Below are 16745 nucleotides of genomic sequence, written 5' to 3'. Positions count from 1 at the left end.
GGGAAGGAAGGATGGACCTAAGTATAGCATGTTTGTTTTTGTTTTTGTTTTTTGTCATGCTTGGGTCTGCCCATTCACCTTCCTGTCTGCAAAGAACCCTTTTGCAAATCAACAGGGGATCAGAAACACCATTTTGTTTTTAAAAAGGAAATTTGTACATGCTTTTTTAAATGTTGGGCTATAAGAAACTTGAATTATTTGAAATTTATCAACTAAAAAAAAATCAAGTTGGCAGTGCGTCTTTAAAGCTGAACTATGGAACTTGGTATTTGTTTCTCTCTCCGTTATCCAGAAGGGCAGTTAATCCAGTTTCAGCTTATGAGCCTGGCAATGATTTGTAGTCTGAAAGGATGGTTCAGGCAAAATCAAGACAATGGAACATGGAGATTCTGCACATATAGCATAAATGGACCAAAAAGTTACTTCAGTACCATTTACATGTTAAATCAAGCTTGGCATGCTATGAAAGCCATAGTGTTATAGAGTTGTTACAAAAAAGTTGGTATTGTATGCCTGTAAGGAGGCTTTTACATTGGCCAGTTTTTATGGATGCAAAAGAGGGTTTTGTTGATTAGGTGCAGTGTTTAATTTTTGCCAGGACTGAACCCCGGCACCTCTAGGCTTGGTAGTTCATAGCCCTGGCAACTCTGGGCTTGCTGCATCAGTTATGAATGTAAACAAATTGCTTGAGCCCCAGCGCCTTTTTCATTACAAATTAAGCACTGGTTGGTTAGGTGGTTTTTGTTTTGTTTTCAATAAGCAATGTTGAGCTAAGTCAATTAACTTTCCAAATGTGCTAAATGAAATTAATAAGCTTTAAAGAACTCTGTGTGACAAAACAGTTAACTGCATCTCATTAATCATCTCTAAAATTGCCTCAGCTTTTCAGAGTTGCCACTAAATGAAAAAATAATCTGCATCTTGTAATATTTTGAGAAGCTAAACATATTTAATAATTGGACTTTGACTGCAAATTCACCACACAAAATAGTGAAAATGTTTTGCAGGAGATCTAAATATAACTTGGTTAATTTGTTTGATTTTTTTTTTTCTTTTAGATGCTTTATTCTTTTACTTGTATTGATTTGGGTAGCTTTTTCTTTTTGTGGGTGGTTGTGTGTGTGTGTGTGTGTGTGTGTGTGTTTTTATTCATGTTTTTCTGTCTTCTGTCTGGTATAGCCAGTGTTATGTTTAAATTGTAGCTTAGCCATTAAGTTGAGTGGCATGATTTATAACTATTGTATTTTGTCTGGTAATACAAATTCCCATCTTATATCTTCAAGATCTCATTTATAGAACTCTCCTGATCACAAGTTAGGCCGTGACTGCTGTGCCTTCAGTATCTGGTCCTAGTCCCTGGTCTGTTTTTGTCGTTCCACTTCGTGTTTGTCCCTTCCCTTCTTCCTTTTCTATCTCTCCCTTCTCTTTCTGTCACACCTGTGATATCTCTTCTGCTCATAGGAATGCTACTATAAAGGAAAACGGTAAGCAATCAGCACTAATAGTAAAGGTGAATTAGATTTTTAAAAACACTGTTTTTATTCTGTGTAGTCTTTTTTTTTTTTTTTTTTAAGCCTGAGAGTGCCCGTTTAAGTATTTTAGGATAATGTAGTGAAGCAGTACTACTAGAAGAAACATTTGCATATTTTATATTTAAAATTTAACCACTGGTTCTCAGTTTCTTTAGAATATTTCCCATTTCCTTCCTTGTGGAAGAATCCCCTGGATATTGAGTTCTCTGCTCCTTCTGTATCTATAATGTGGTGGTGGTTTTTGTTTCAAGTTTAATTAAGTAGGTCTAGCATATGTAACAGTTTTTGTTTTTACACCAATTGACTAATCTTAAGTTAGTGTAACTCTTTTTGTAGTTACTGAAAAAATTTGTTGAAAGTGTAATACTTAAAACAAACATTAAGCAAAATGTCACAAAATTAGAGTAATTAAATGTTCTTTATAACATAGATACATCAATTTGCTCCTGTGAGGTGCAGCACTGGCAATAAGAAGTCTTCATTGTTCAGTTTTAACCAAACATTTTATGGATATTCCTAATTACATTCTGTATCTTTTGTTTGCAGGTCTTTTACTCTTGTTTTGAACAGTCATGCCATTCTGTTGCCAAAATCAACTGAAGCAAATGTGCACCTTATTATCCTGCTGTGTTTTAAAGAAGGTGGTAGCTCTGTATAGCTCCTGAAGGTAATCCTTTTTTCCCCCTTGAAGTTGGTAACATTGTCTTTTTTTTTTTTTTTTTTTTTAAGTTCATTCTACTACATGGTGATGTGTGATAGTTAACCTCTAGATTGGCATATTTTTGGTTTGATCTTGGCAATTTTTTTTTATGTAAATATAAAAAATGGCGATACTAGCTTTATCATTAAGAATTATGAGAGAATTCTGAGGATGAAATTAACCCCTGTGCACAGAGGCAGCACAAAGCTTTTGGCCCACTTACCAAGTGAATGCCACTTAAATCTGCAAAATAGGACTTTTCTTCCACATAAGCGTTGAAGAAGCCTTGTACTAGCCCTTTGTATAGAGATGAATTTCATCCTAAGAGAGTAGATGATGTTTAGCACTATTAGCTTTTTCCATACTGAAACATCAGAGGATAACAAATCATTCTTAATTCCTGCTGGCCTTTGTTTGACTGTTTTGTCTAGCAAGTTTGTGTTTGTGTGATTCATCGAAACAGTTTTATATTCTTCATCACTGAGATTCAAATATGGTCAAGGTGAAAACCACTTATTGTGATAACTTGTTTATGGGCACTGATTTATAATTAAGTAGTATTTTTAAGATTTGGAATTATAGCAATGATTGCTAGTCCATTCTTCAGATTCCACCAGATCATTCCACAGTCTAACCGTTTTGCTGAGACTGTACTCCTCTTTCACCAGTGTAAATTAGCACTAAATTCAGTGTTTTACCTGGGATTAAATTAGTGGAAGTGAGGGGAGAATTGGGTGATCTGTATATAACATTGTTGTGTTGCTTTCTACCTAAAAACAATGGTTTAGTCTCTGAACCCCAGAGGTGAAAACAGAGATCTTGACTAGTTTGTGTATTTCCTATAATGTATATTTGAAAAGGTGGGGAGAGAGCACAGCTCCAGAATTTAGAAGGAAGATTTTTCTGAACTTTTCCAGAGGTAGTCTTTTGAGTTGGTAGCTATTTTATTTGTTTGTTTGTCTCCCCCATCCTCCATTTCAATTTCTATTTAGTCTGGTGCCTTTCCCACACTTCCATTTTTGTTTGGCTCCTTCTGCTCCTTGTATTTTATTTTCAGTGTCTGTAGTATACAAAGGGAAGCACGTTTTGCTTTGGAATAACCTGAAATTTTAATTTAAATCAATAGTTATATTGCCATATCCCTCTGTTTGGACACACGTATTCTAATATACTAGTGTCTTTTTTAGGTTTAGCTTGTGTCACTTGGAAAGAAATTTAAGCTAAGCTGAAAAAAGCCATTACTAAGCTGCAATAAGTGCAGTTATATACTCTTATAACTAGTAAAATTCTTCCAGGTAGACAAGACCTAACTTTCCAGAATTCCTCCAACAGCAGAAGAGCTTTTTTCAATGTGTTTGAAATTACTCCTACAGCTGTTTACTGGCTCAAAATTGCTACTAATTTGGAAGTGGTTGCTCTCAAGCTTTCAGTTTTGTCAAATTCTGCTTCTCCAGAGCCAAAAACAAACATGCAACAGAAGACAGGAGAAGAAAGAGGGAAAGAGTGCTCATTTTTGTTCAGATAGTGGGGCAGTAGTGATTGTTTTCAGCTCTGACAAAATTTGTCTCCCCTTTCTCAAGCAGGGAGGATCTCTGGTTTCTCTGAGTGTATTTATGGTAGCAAAATTCATACCCTTAATTCCTCACTAGTGCAAAATTGGATAACGTGATAGTAAAAATGACTGAGCCTTTTGTATACTAATGCTTCCATCTGCCTTAGTGGAAAATTATGGGCCTGAATTTTGGTAGTGTATCAGTGCTCAAGAGTGAGGTCAGAAAGACGGCATCGGAACACGAGGACCCCTTCTCAGATGGCATAGACTTCACCTCCTTCCTACTGTCAGATCTAGTAGGTACAGCATCTGTTAAGCAGACTAGTGCACAGTTCTGGGGCTATTAACCTGTGTTGTCAGACTTGAAAAATGCCATGTGCCATAGTCCAGTAGAACGGTAACACTGGTAGAACCTAATTCAGAATGGAGGGGGGGCGGAAAGAGAAGGAATAGATATTGAACTTGCCAAATTAAATAACCAAGGTTCCTCTTCAGGATATTCTTAGGGTTTTTATAATTGTTGAGTCTATGGAAAGACCCAGGATTCATTAGCAGTCACTTCTAGTAGTTGCTTGAACTCAAACACTCTCTGTTTGTAAACAGAACAACCTTTGAGACAGTTTAGGAAGATAACAAATCCAGCTTTCAAAAACAAAAGTTCCCAGCATGTATTTGGTTCTTGTTAATATTACTTTGGTTGTGTGTTTAAGCCTTTTTTCCAGTGTTGACGGGGAAGGATTTAATTATCCATAGGCTTTAAACACATGAATCTCTTTTCTATAGGTAGGTCAGGTCATATTGGCCACACTGTGCCAACTAAGTGCATTATTGTTCCTCATAAAGAACAGGTGATACCTTTTGATCTGCATAGGGTGACCAGAGGTCCCGATTTTATAGGGACAGTCCCGATATTTGGGGCTTTTTTCTTATATAGGTTCCTATTACCCCTCCACCCCCTGTCCTGATTTTTCACACGTGCTGTCTGGTCACCCTAGCTCTGCATGAAGTAGACATTGAAGAATGCGAAAAACTACTTATTAGAACAAAACAAACCTCCATAAACTGCTGCTTTTCTGATGCATGGGGCCAGTATAAAGATGCTATGTTGGATTATGTGCCTGACTTAATTTACCTGCTATAAAAGGAGAGTGGTGTGATTGCAGAGTGGTTATGCATACCCACTTATTTAGTACTCGGAGGTGATGCTGTAGATCGAAATATTTCCCTTCAGCTGAGAGTTCCTCATCCTGAAGAGTTGAGAGGGGACATGTTCCCTCCTTGTACAAAGCAGAGAAAAAGAAACAGTGTTGAGGTTCAAGTGGCATAAATCCGTTGTATTCTGTATCCACATTGCAAATGTGGTTTTCTGGCATCACAGAAAGTGGTATGCAGCTGCTCAAAAGCAAATTGCCTTATTTTTTATTATTTGTATTACTGTAGTGCCTAAAAGCCCTAGTTGTGGACCAGGATCCCATTGTGCTGGTGATTGTACAGACACAACAAAAAGAGTTGCCCCAAAGAGCTTGCCTTCTCTTACTGCTCTGTCAGTGACCCTAATGTGGCAGAAGCGGTAATGTATATGAGATCATAGAATATCAGGGTTGGAATGGACCTCAGGAGGTCATCTAGTCCAACCCCCTGCTCAAAGCGGGACCAATTCCCAACTAAATCATCCCAGCCAGGGCTTTGTCAAGCCTGACCTTAAAAACCTCTAAGGAAGGAGATTCCACCACCTCCCTAGGTAACCCATTCCAGTGCTTCACCACCCTCCTAGTGAAAAAGTTTTTCCTAATATCCAACCTAAACCTCCCCCACTGCAACTTGAGAGCATTACTCCTTGTTCTGTCATCAGGGACCACTGAGAACAGTCTAGATCCATTCTCTTTGGAACCCCCCCTTTCATGTAGTTGAAAGCAGCTATCAAATCCCCCCTCATTCTTCTCTTCTGCAGACTAAACAATCCCAGTTCCCTCAGCCTCTCATGTGCTTCAGCCCCCTAATCATTTTTGTTGCCCTCCGCTGGACTCTTTCCAATTTTTCCACATCCTTCTTGTAGTGTGGGGCCCCAAACTGGACACAGTACTCCAGATGAGTCCTCACCAATGTTGAATAGAGGGGAATGATCACGTCCCTCGATCTGCTGGCAATGCCCCTACTTATACAGCCTAAAATGCTGTTAGCTTTCTTGGCAACAAGGGCACACCGTTGACGCAAAAGAGATAGTAGGTTGCTGCCTTTCCAACTCTAAGCATCTCGTTTTTCAATGGCTGTGTTTGATTAGGGAAGCATGAGTTGAGTCCATGGAAAGACCCAGGATTCAATTGCAGTGGACATATTCCCACTCTAATACTCCTGGGGGGAATTCTGTCCACTTTGCATGTGCATATTTTTATTTTTTTGTGCAGAAAAAAGCTTTTGCTGGAAAGTTGCTGTAGTTCTGCCTTTTGCGGGGGTGCTGGGACACGTGGGGACAGGGACAGATGTGCCAGACTGAATGGGAAAGGCTGGGGTCAGCCAGAGTCTGCATGGGGGAAGCTCCCTAACCATCCCTCCTCACCCCCCCCAAAAAACCTGTTCCATACTTTTCCCGCCCATATCCAACAAGCTTCCAAGTTCACACCCAGGCTTCTACCCAGCAATTACTTTCCTTTCCCTCAGCTCCTCCATTACTTCTGACTCCCCAAAGCCTTTGCACTGCTTCTGAGGGGTGTGGGAAATATGGTTCTGTATTGTAGTTTATTATCTCAGAGTTCTGTATTAATATGCCTCGTAAGGAATCTATTTGTCAAAAAACATTTCCTGAATCTTTTTTGTTGTCTGTATTGTTACTTGCTGACAGGTATTTGAAATAAATGACCAAAAATAATTGAAACTGGTGTGATTATAGCATGTTATTTTGACAAATAAAATATTCAGAATTTTGCAGACTTTTTAAAATATTGTGTGCATTATTTTTAATTTTTTGTTGCAGAAATTTTTAATGTTTTGGCACAGAATTCCCCCAGGAGTAACTCTAAGTAGCATTTAGCCTTCTAGTAGTTAGAGGAGTGAGAAGGGGGACCAGGTAAAACTAAACAAAAACAAGAACAGACAATAGACCAGGAAGGAGAGTGGTCATTGTAAAGGACAAAAGGTGTCAACTATAGGTATGTCCACACAGGAAAAATTGTGCCTGGGTTAACCTACCCTCGTACTAGATTGAATCTTGCTAGTACAGGTAACAGTAGTAGTGAAGACAGTATAGTGTGTGCTTCAGTGTAGGCTAATGAGCTGACTATGTACTCAGAGTGTGTGCCAGGCTTGTATTACTCATACTTCATTACTGTTGTTACTGCTGTTATTGCTGGTAGGCAAGTCTGTGCGCAGCTGTTGCTGTGTAGATATACCCTATATCGGGTCATATTGCTGGGGTACTGGGGAGGGAACTTGGGGACACCAGTCAGCAAATCCACTGTAAGATGAGCACCAACAAAAATAAGAGTGGTAACTACTGCTGTAACCTTTCTGTCCATATATTTAAAATGGATTTTAGACCAAACAAATTCTGACTGACAAAAACTGGGGACAAAGATAAAGCCCTTCAAAAGATTGGTAGCTAGTCCAAATTTGTTGTTAAGGATTTTGTGTGGTGAAAGAGGACAGGAGTAAAATATATTATAGATGATAAACTACAAATATACATACTAGAGATGTAAGCAAATATTGGTTTGTGTGATGTACTTTTATGTTCATTATACAATAATTGTATAGTTTTATTTCATACTACTGAAACACGTAACCCCAAAATAGTCCGAAATAATAAAATGGCAATATCTGACAGTGCCTCATCATCTACTGGGGATGATTTGGAAGCAATTACATCAGTTCTGCCACCATGCAGGTGTACTGACTGGCATAACCCGCCATGGGCCCTTCCAATATGTTGTCAGTTGAAAGATTTAAGATCTAATAAGTTGTTTTTGAGGTTTAGTTACCTTCCTAGTTTTTTCTTTAAAAAAGTGAGTTAACTGTAAATAATATGCTGTGCTTGGGTTTCTTTGCAGTTTCTAAATGATACTACCAAAGAGGAAGGTATAAACTTCAGGAACACACAGAAATCATCATGAAGTTATATGTATTTGTGGTCAACACTGGAACTACCCTCACCTTTGACACAGAACTTGCGGTACAGAAGTAAGAAAATGAGTGAACTGCTGTGGGTTTTTTCTTTAAAATAAAGCCTGTGTATGTGTATGCTGGACAGAATACTGAAATTATCCTCCATATGTGTAAGCAACAACATTACAGTCTCTGTAACGATGTTTCAACATGATTAGTACTCATTTTAATTATCTTCCACTACCAGCAAAATCTACCCATACCTATGAATGTGGAGCCATACAATTTTTAATATTCATATGCAGCTGTAGCCAAAATAATATCCAGTATAGTCTGTAACTGACATACAGTGCATTACTTCTGTGCATAAAATGTCATTCTGTTGATCTGAAGCAGCCAAGAATTCACTTATGTTTAAAATGATAAAACAAAACTAAAATAAAATTTCTAACTTGCTCTGAAGTATTTTCTTAATTATTGAGGAAATGTGCCCAGAAAGGGAAAAGGGAAACTGTGGAAGAAAGATGTCTGATGTGGTGGTAAGCAATAATATGAGGATTGTGGGCATTTTTTCAGGAAGAAAAAATAAAAGGCTGCTGGGATGGTACATAACAGGCAACAGTGGCTTACTGACATAAAGCTTTTGTCTGGCCACATTTGGAATATTGTCTTCAGTATGGATTGTCTAATGTAGTGTCATCTTGACATGTTCCAATGCAACATCATGATTTGACCGGATATTTCCTGCTGAAGTTAAAATGGAGTTTTCTAAAGTGTTCTAGCATTTACTGGATGTATAATGAACCCAGTCAATACTAGCTGATAAAAATACACAAAACACACACACACACAAAAAAAATCCTGTAGTTGGGACCCTCCTTCCAGATGTCATGATACCCTCTTACAATGAGGCCATATCTCCGTGGGAGGGGACCCCAGTTACTAAGAAAAGACAGGTGATAGTAATAGGGTATTCAATTATTAGAAACGTATTTAGTTGGTTTCAGAGTAGCAGCCTTGTTAGTCTGTACCTGCAAAAAGAACAGGAGTACTTGTGGCACCTTAGAGACTAACAAATTCATTAGAGCATAAGCTTTCATGGGCTACAGCCCACTTCTTCGGATGCATGTGCCACAAGTGCATATGCATCCGAAGAAGTGGGCAGTAGCCCACGAAAGCTTATGCTCTAATAAATTTGTTAGTCTCTAAGGTGCTACAAGTATTCCTGTTCTTTTTGTATTTAGCTGGGTTTGTGTTGACCATGAGAACCACATGGTAAATTCCCTGCTGGGTACAAAGGTTGTGGATCTCTTGAGACATCTAGACAGACCTACATGCAGTGCTAGGGAGAAGCCAGAGGACCTGGTGGTCGTGGTAGATCTAGGTACTAGTGACCTAGGGCAAGATAGGTGAGGGAGGCCAAATTTTGGCTGCTAGGTAGGGAATTAAAAGTCCAGGACCTCCATTGTAGCATTCTCTGAAATGCTTCCATTTCCATACTCAGGGCCAGGTAGACAGGCAAAACTGTAGGGTCTCAATGCATGGATGGTGTAGGAAGGACGGTTTTATGTTTATTAGGAAAGAAGGAGCCTATACAGTAACTCCTCACTTAATGTCGTCCTGGTTAACATTGTTTCCTTGTTACGTTGGTGATCAATTAGAGAACATGCTGGTTTAACATTGCACAGTGCTCCTTATAACTGTTGTTTGGCAGCTGCTTGCTTTGTCCACTGCTTGCAGAAAGAGCAGCCTGTTGGAGCTGGCTGGTGGGTGCTTGGAACCGGGATGGACCAGCAGTTCCCCATTAGCTCCCCTAAATTCCCTGTGCTGCAGCCACCCAACAGGTTATCAATTGCCAGCAGTTCAGCTGTTCCTCCCGCTCCTACCCTCTGCCTTGGAGCTGTGCCTGGGAGCCTCCTGCTTGCTGTACAGGGGGGTGGGGGAAAGAGGTGTGCTAATGTCAGGGTGTCCCCCTCCCCCTGTATCCTATCCACAGAGTTGGTGGAGGACACGACAGGGCTCAGGATGGAGGGAGCTTGGTGGCAGCAGCTACTGTCTCAACTTGCAGATCTACTTAAAAAGGCAATGTACTTAGAGTGGGGTCAGCATACTTAAAGGGGCAATGCGGTCTCTCTCTCACACACACACACACCCTCTGTCATGCTGTGTCTCCTCCCTCCATTCCTGCTGCCTTGTAGAGTGTGAGGCTACATTAACAACAATGTGTTAACTCTTGAGGGCTCAGCCGGGTGCTAGTTCATTATTTAGCAGTAAGGCATTTCCTGGGAAATATCCCACCCTCTGACTCCACCACCTCAACCAAGCTTCACAATCATCATTGTGTGTATGGCATTATATTGTTTTTTAAAACTGATAGTGAGTGTGTGTGTAAGCTTTTGTGGAGAAGATCTGAAGAAGTGAGCTGCAGCCCACGAAAGCTTATGCTGAAATAAATTTGTTAGTCTCTAAGGTGCCACAAGTACTCCTGTTCTTTTTGCGGATACAGACTAACATGGCTGCCACTTTGAAACCTATATATATATATCTATAGTCTCTTGTCTGATGAAAAAAATTTATCTGGAACCTATGAGCCTCCCCCCCATTTACATTAATTCTTATGAGGGAATATGATTCGCTTAACATCGTTTCGCTTAAAGTAGCATTTTTCAGGAACATAACTATAACGTTAAGTGAGGAGTTACTGTACAAGAAGGATGGGTTGTACCTAAACCAAATCAGAACCAGATTGCTGGCATGTAAAATTAAAAATGTTGTAGAGAAGTTTTTAAACTAAGGTCTGGGGGAAAGCCAACAGTTGTGGACGACCTCACAGTTCGGACAGACGCATCCCTTGGGGAGGGGAATCTGTTAATGGGTATTCTCTATACCCTAGTAAAGAGGTGAAGATAGACGTTGATAAAGTACAGGTAGGAGCTGAAGAGAAACAATCAAATGAAAAAAGTCGCATTCATTTATTCTGTGATAAATCCCAAAAGTATGGAGTTATACATATGTCCATCAGAGACAGCAGAGAGCCAGTCACATGAAGGAAGACAACTAATATTGACAAATTTTATAAGTATTTCTATATAAATGTACAAAGTCTAAATATTAAGATAGATGAACTTCAGTGCCTGGTATTAAATGAGGATATTGCTATAATAACCATCACAGAAAGTTGGTGGAACTGTGATAATCAGTAGGACATAGCACCAGAATACAAAATCTATAGGAATGACAAAGTAGGTCGTGCTGGTGAGAGAATGTCACTATATGTGAAAGAAAGCATAGAATCAAATCTAATATTAAATCAATCAAATTGTACCATAGAATCTTTATGGATAGAAATTCCATGCTTGAAGAATAAGAGTGTAACAGTAGGAATATATTACTGACCATCTGACCACTATGGTAATAGTGATTATGAAATGCTCAGGGAGATTAGAGATGATACAAAAATAGAAAACTCGATAGTAATGGGGGATTTCAACTATCCCCATATAGACTGGGTATATGTCACTTCAGAATGGGATGCAGAAGTAAAATTTCTAGATAGCATTAATGACTGCTTCTTTGAGCAGCTGGTCCTGGAAGCCACAGGGGGAGAGGCAATTACTGATTTAGTCCGAAGTGGCACACAGGATTTGGTCAAGAGGTGATGACAGCTAAACACTTGGTAATCGTGACCATAATGTAATTTAATTTAACATCCTTGTCAGAGGGAACGTACCAAAGAAGCCCAGCACAGTAGCATTTAACTTCAAAAAGGGGAACTGCACAAAATAGAGTAGGTTAGTTAAATGGAAATTAACAGGAACAATCACAAGAGTGAAATACCAGCAAGCTGCATGGAAACTTTTACAAATACCATAATTGAGTCTCAAACTATATGTCTATCCCTAATTTACAAACAAAAACAAAACAAAAAATAGTGAAATAACCAAAAAATGCCACCATGGCTAAACAGAGTGAAAGAGGCAGTTAGAGATAAAAAGACATCCTTTAAAATTGGAAATCAAATCCTACTGAGGAAGATAGAAAGGAGCATAAACTCTGGCCAGTCAAGTGTAAAACTTTTTTGGCTTGCCTAATTTTACTATTTGAAGAGCAACTAGCTAGAGACACAAAAACTGAAGAGAATTTTTTTTTAAGTACATCAGAAGTAGGAAGCCTGGCAAATCATCAGTGGGGCCACTGGACAATAGAGGTTCTAGCGGAGCACTAAAGGAAGATAAGGTCATTGCGGAGAAGCTGTTAATTCTTGCATCAATCTTTACAGCAGAATTCATTCCCACACCTGAGCTATTGTTTCTGGGTGACAAATCTGAGGAACTGTCCCAAACTAAGGTGTAGATAGAGGAGGTTTTGGAACAAATTGATAAACAGCAATAAGTCCCCAGGTCCACATGGTATTCTCCCAAGAGTTCTGAAGGAACTCAAATATGAAACTGCAGAATTATTAACTGTGGTATGTAACCTATTGCTTAAATCACCCTCTGAATCAGATGGCTGAAGGATAGCTAATGTGATACCAATTTTTTTTTAAAAGGCTCCAGAGGTGATTATGGCAATTGCAGGCCAGTAAGCCTAATTTCAGTAACAGGAAATTGAGTGAAACTGTAGTAAAGAACAGAATTATCAGACACGTAGAGGAACACGATTTGTTGGTCAAGTCAATATGGCTTTTGTGAAGGGAAATCATGCCTCACCAATCTACTAGAATTCTTTGAAAGGGTCAACAAATGCGGGAAGGAGTGATCCGGTTGATTTTAGTGTATATGGACTTTTTGACAAGGTACCTCACCAAAGGCTCTTCAGCAAAGTAAGCAGATGTGATAAGAAGGATGGTCCTCTCATGGACTGCTTAAAAGACAGAAAACAATAGGTAGGAATAAATGGTGAGTTTTCAGAATGGATAGAGGTAAATAACAGGGTCCCTCAAGGATCTGTACTGGGTCCAGTGTTCAATATATTCATAAATGATCTGGAAAAGGGGGTAAACAGTGAGGTGGCAAAGTTTGTAGATGATACAAAATTACTCAAGATAGTAAAGTCTAAAGTAGACTGCCAATAGTTACAAAGGGATTTCACAAACTGGATGACTGGGCAACAAAATGGCAGATGAAATTCAATGTTGCTAAATGCAAGTAATGCATATTAGAAAACAAAATCTCAACTATACATACGAAATGATATGGTGTAAATTAGTTGCTGCCTCTCAAGAAAGAGATCCTGTTGTCATTTTGAATAGTTCTCTGAAAAGATCTGCTCAGTGAAAAAAGCTAGGAAGGGGATAGCTAATAAGACAGAAAATATCATAAGCCCACGGTACACCCATACCTTGAATACTGCACGTAGTTCTAGTCAGTTCATTAAAAAAAAAAGATATGTTAGAATTTGAAAAAGTACATAGAAGGGCAACAACATGATTAAAGGTATGGAACAGCTTCCATATGAGGAGAGATTAAAAAGACTGGGACATTTCATCTTGGAAAAGAGACAACTGGGGGAGGATATTGTAGAGGTCTACAAAATCATGGCTGGTGTGTAGAAAGTGAATAAGAAAGTATTATTTCCCCCTTCAGATAACACAAGAACCAGGGAATGCTGTGAAGGCCAAAACTATAATGGGGTTTAAAAAAGAATTAGATAAGTTCAGAGAGGATAGCTGCATTAATGGCTATTAGCCAAGATGGTCAGGGATGCAATCCCATGTTCTGAGTGTCCCTAGTCTCTTACTGCCAAAAGCTGGCAGTGTATGACATGGGATGGATCTCTCCATAATTGCTTTGTTCTGTTCATTCCTTCTGAATCATCTGATATTGGCCACTGTTGGAAGTCAAGATACTGGGCTAGGTGGACCATTAGTCTGACTCAGTATGACAGTTCTTATAACTTCCCCTAACATAATATTAGACTCGAAGATGACAGTTAAACTAAGTCAGTAGTTGACTCATGTTCAGAGTTTAATATAACTTTGGCAGTAATTGCCAGAAATGCATGTTAATCCTGGACTCCAGCATTACAGTTGCAGATGTGCTTCTTGTGTAAATAGCTGAGATGTATCATTTTGTAAACCCATTTCTCTGAGGATGGGTCATGTTTTGTTCTTAGTCTATGAATTGGGAAGCCAGAAATACAACGGATTGCAGTATTTACACAAACATGCATTTTGCCCTTATTCACAATTAGTTTTTTCTCTACTGCTGTTAGAGTTAAAAATTACTTCGTATATTACAGGAATACTTTGCATGAGAGAAGATCAGTTGCTTAAATAAGATATTGATACTAAAGTTCCTGTTTTTCCCTTTTAGTGTGTCCGACCTTAAACATGCAATCCAAACCAAGTATAAGATTGCCATTCAGCACCAGGTGCTGGTTGTCAATGGAGGGGAGTGTATGGCAGCAGACAGAAGAGTCTGCACTTACAGTGCTGGAACAGTAAGTGTACGCTATAGTCTCTCTCTTTGTCCCCTTACAAAACAAAGTGTTGAGGAGAAGTGAGAGTTACAGCTTCCTAGTGATGTGTGGGTTTTTTGGAGGGAGGTAGGGGTTGTGTGTGTTTTTTCTTTTTTTCTGTAGACTTTTTTTGTTTGTTCGTTCTTGTTTTTAATATCAGGAAATAAGTGGTTTTACATATAATTGGATGCAATACTCATATAAGTAATTTGCTGCGAATAGTTATGTAAGTTGTGCTGTTTTCAGAACATGCTAGTGCAGTTAGTTGTTTGGATTACAGGCAGGTTTTATTTTCTCAAAGTGCTTTATGAAGATATTTTTATTTTATTACAGGACACAAACCCAATTTTCCTGTTCAACAAAGAGATGATCTTATGTGAACGCCCACCAGCTATTCCCAAAACCACATTTTCAGCAGAGAATGAGATGGAATTAAAAGTTGAAGAATCTCTCATGATGCCTGCAGTGTTTCACACGGTAGCTTCGCGGACACAGCTTGCTGTGGTAAGTTATATTTGAATCCTTGAGAATTTAGTGGATTTAAAACTAATCAGAATAACTCCATGTCACATCAATAATAACTCCAGGCTAGTTGTCAATTTGAGTTGATTCAAAAAGTGGTAAATGCATCATATCAGTGTTGGCAGTTTTTCAGATGCCTCAGTTTCATATTTGGATGTATTGAAGTGTGCTAAGGTCTTCTGTATCTTGATGTTGCTTGAAGAATTTTCAGAGCATCTCAGCATAAATGGTAATTGTGATGGCATGCCCAGGGTGCAACCTGGAACTGGGGTTCCGCTATACCCCCTTAACTCTTCCTCCTGGGCTACCTCTCACAATACTTTGTTAGTAACAAGCAGCAAACCTCTCCAGGAACTGCTGTCCCTCAGCACAACAGCATGTGGAGCCCCACACCCAGCTAGATTTCATGAATGCTTCCAAAGCCACTCACAAATCACCTAGAGAGAGGCACCAGGCAATTCCTCTCAGCTTCCCAGCCTCTTACCCCTGGACTATACTGTCTCACCCTGGTCAGAAGTCTGAACAGTGTAAGTTTATTACCCTGTCTGCCCCCTCCCTCAATGTGGAGAAAACATGCACCAGCCTTTGTATCTGAGCTGAGATTTCCCAAGCACTTAGACGCATAGACTTTAAGGTCAGAAGGGACCATTATGATTGTCTAGTCTGACCTCCTGCACAACACAGGCCACAGAAACTCACCAACCCATTCCTGTATCAACCCCCTAACCTGTATCTGAGCTATTGAAATCCTCAAATCGTGGTTTAAAGACTTCAAGGTGCAGAGAATCCTCCAGCAAGTGACCCATGCCCAATGCTGCAGAGGAAGGCGAAAACCCCCCAGGGCCTCTGCCAATCTGCTCCGGAGGAAAATTCCTTCCGACCCCAAATATGTCAATCAGCTAAACCCTGAGCATGTGGGCAAGACTCACCAGCCAGACACCCAGGAAAGAATTCTCTGTAGTAACTCAGATCCCATCCCATCTAACATCCCATCACTGGCCATTGGGCATATTTACCACTAATAGTCAAAGATCAATTAATTGCCAAAATTAGGCTATCCCATCGTACCATCCCATCCATAAACTTATCAAGCTTAGTCTTGGAGCCAGATCTGTCTTTTGCCCCCACTGCTCCCCTTGGAACTTCCAGAACTTCACTCCTCTGATGGTTAGAAACCTTTGTCTAATTTCAAGTCTAAACTTCATGATGGCCAGTTTATATTCATTTGTTCTTGTGTCTACATTGGTACTGAGCTTAAATCAGGGGTCGGCAACCTCTGGCACGCTCCTCACCAGGGTAAGCACCCTGGCGGGCCGGGCCAGTTTGTTTACCTGCCGCGTCCGCAGGTTCGGCTGATTGCGACTCCCACTGGCCGTGGTTCGCTGCTCCACGCCAATGGGGGCTGCGGGAAGCCGTGGCAAGCACATCCCTTGGCCCGCGCCACTTCCCGCAGCCCCCATTGGCTTGGAGCGGTGAACCGCGGCCAGTGGGAGCCACGATCGGCTGAACCTGCAGATGCGGCAGGTAAACAAACTGGCCTGGCCTGCCAAGGTGCTTACCCTGACGAGCTGCGTGTCAGAGGTTGCCAACCCCTGGCTTAAATAATTCCTCTCCCTCCCTGGTATTTATTCCTCTGATATATTTATAGAGAGCAATTATACCTCCCCTCGTCCTTCTTTTGGGTAGGCTAAACAAGCCAAACTCTTTGAGTCTCCTTTCATAAGACAGGGTATAAAACACTGCTTTGCCTCCAACATTTATAATGGTGTTAAATATATAAACAAGTGTTTTTAATTTATAAGGGGGGTTGCACTCAGAAGCTTGCTATGTGAAAGGGGTCACCAGTACAGTAGTTTGAGGACCACCATCCTAGTAGCCCTTC

The 16745-nt window shown here is 40.0% G+C and overlaps 1 protein-coding gene across 4 annotated transcripts in view; it reads left to right on the top strand.

The window, feature by feature from the left end:
* RB1CC1 (RB1 inducible coiled-coil 1) overlaps nt 1-16745 on the top strand; it is a 185401-nt gene that overhangs the window by 17757 nt on the left and 150899 nt on the right. For 2 of the 4 annotated variants that reach the window (XM_034762919.1, XM_034762917.1), the window contains exons 2-5: nt 2079-2199; nt 7828-7957; nt 14197-14323; nt 14675-14845. In XM_034762919.1, coding sequence (XP_034618810.1) covers nt 7887-7957; nt 14197-14323; nt 14675-14845 — 369 coding nt within the window. In that variant the 5' untranslated portion in view covers nt 2079-2199; nt 7828-7886. Of the gene's footprint in view, nt 1-2078; nt 2200-3951; nt 4097-7827; nt 7958-14196; nt 14324-14674; nt 14846-16745 lie in introns of those variants that run through there. The other 2 variants (XM_034762918.1, XM_034762920.1) reach the window with 2 other exon arrangements.

This window comes from Trachemys scripta, chromosome 2 (assembly GCF_013100865.1).
Source record: "Trachemys scripta elegans isolate TJP31775 chromosome 2, CAS_Tse_1.0, whole genome shotgun sequence".
Lineage (NCBI taxonomy): Eukaryota > Metazoa > Chordata > Testudines > Emydidae > Trachemys > Trachemys scripta.
Note: the sequence above shows the minus strand (reverse complement) of the source record. Positions and strands in the feature narration are given on the sequence as shown.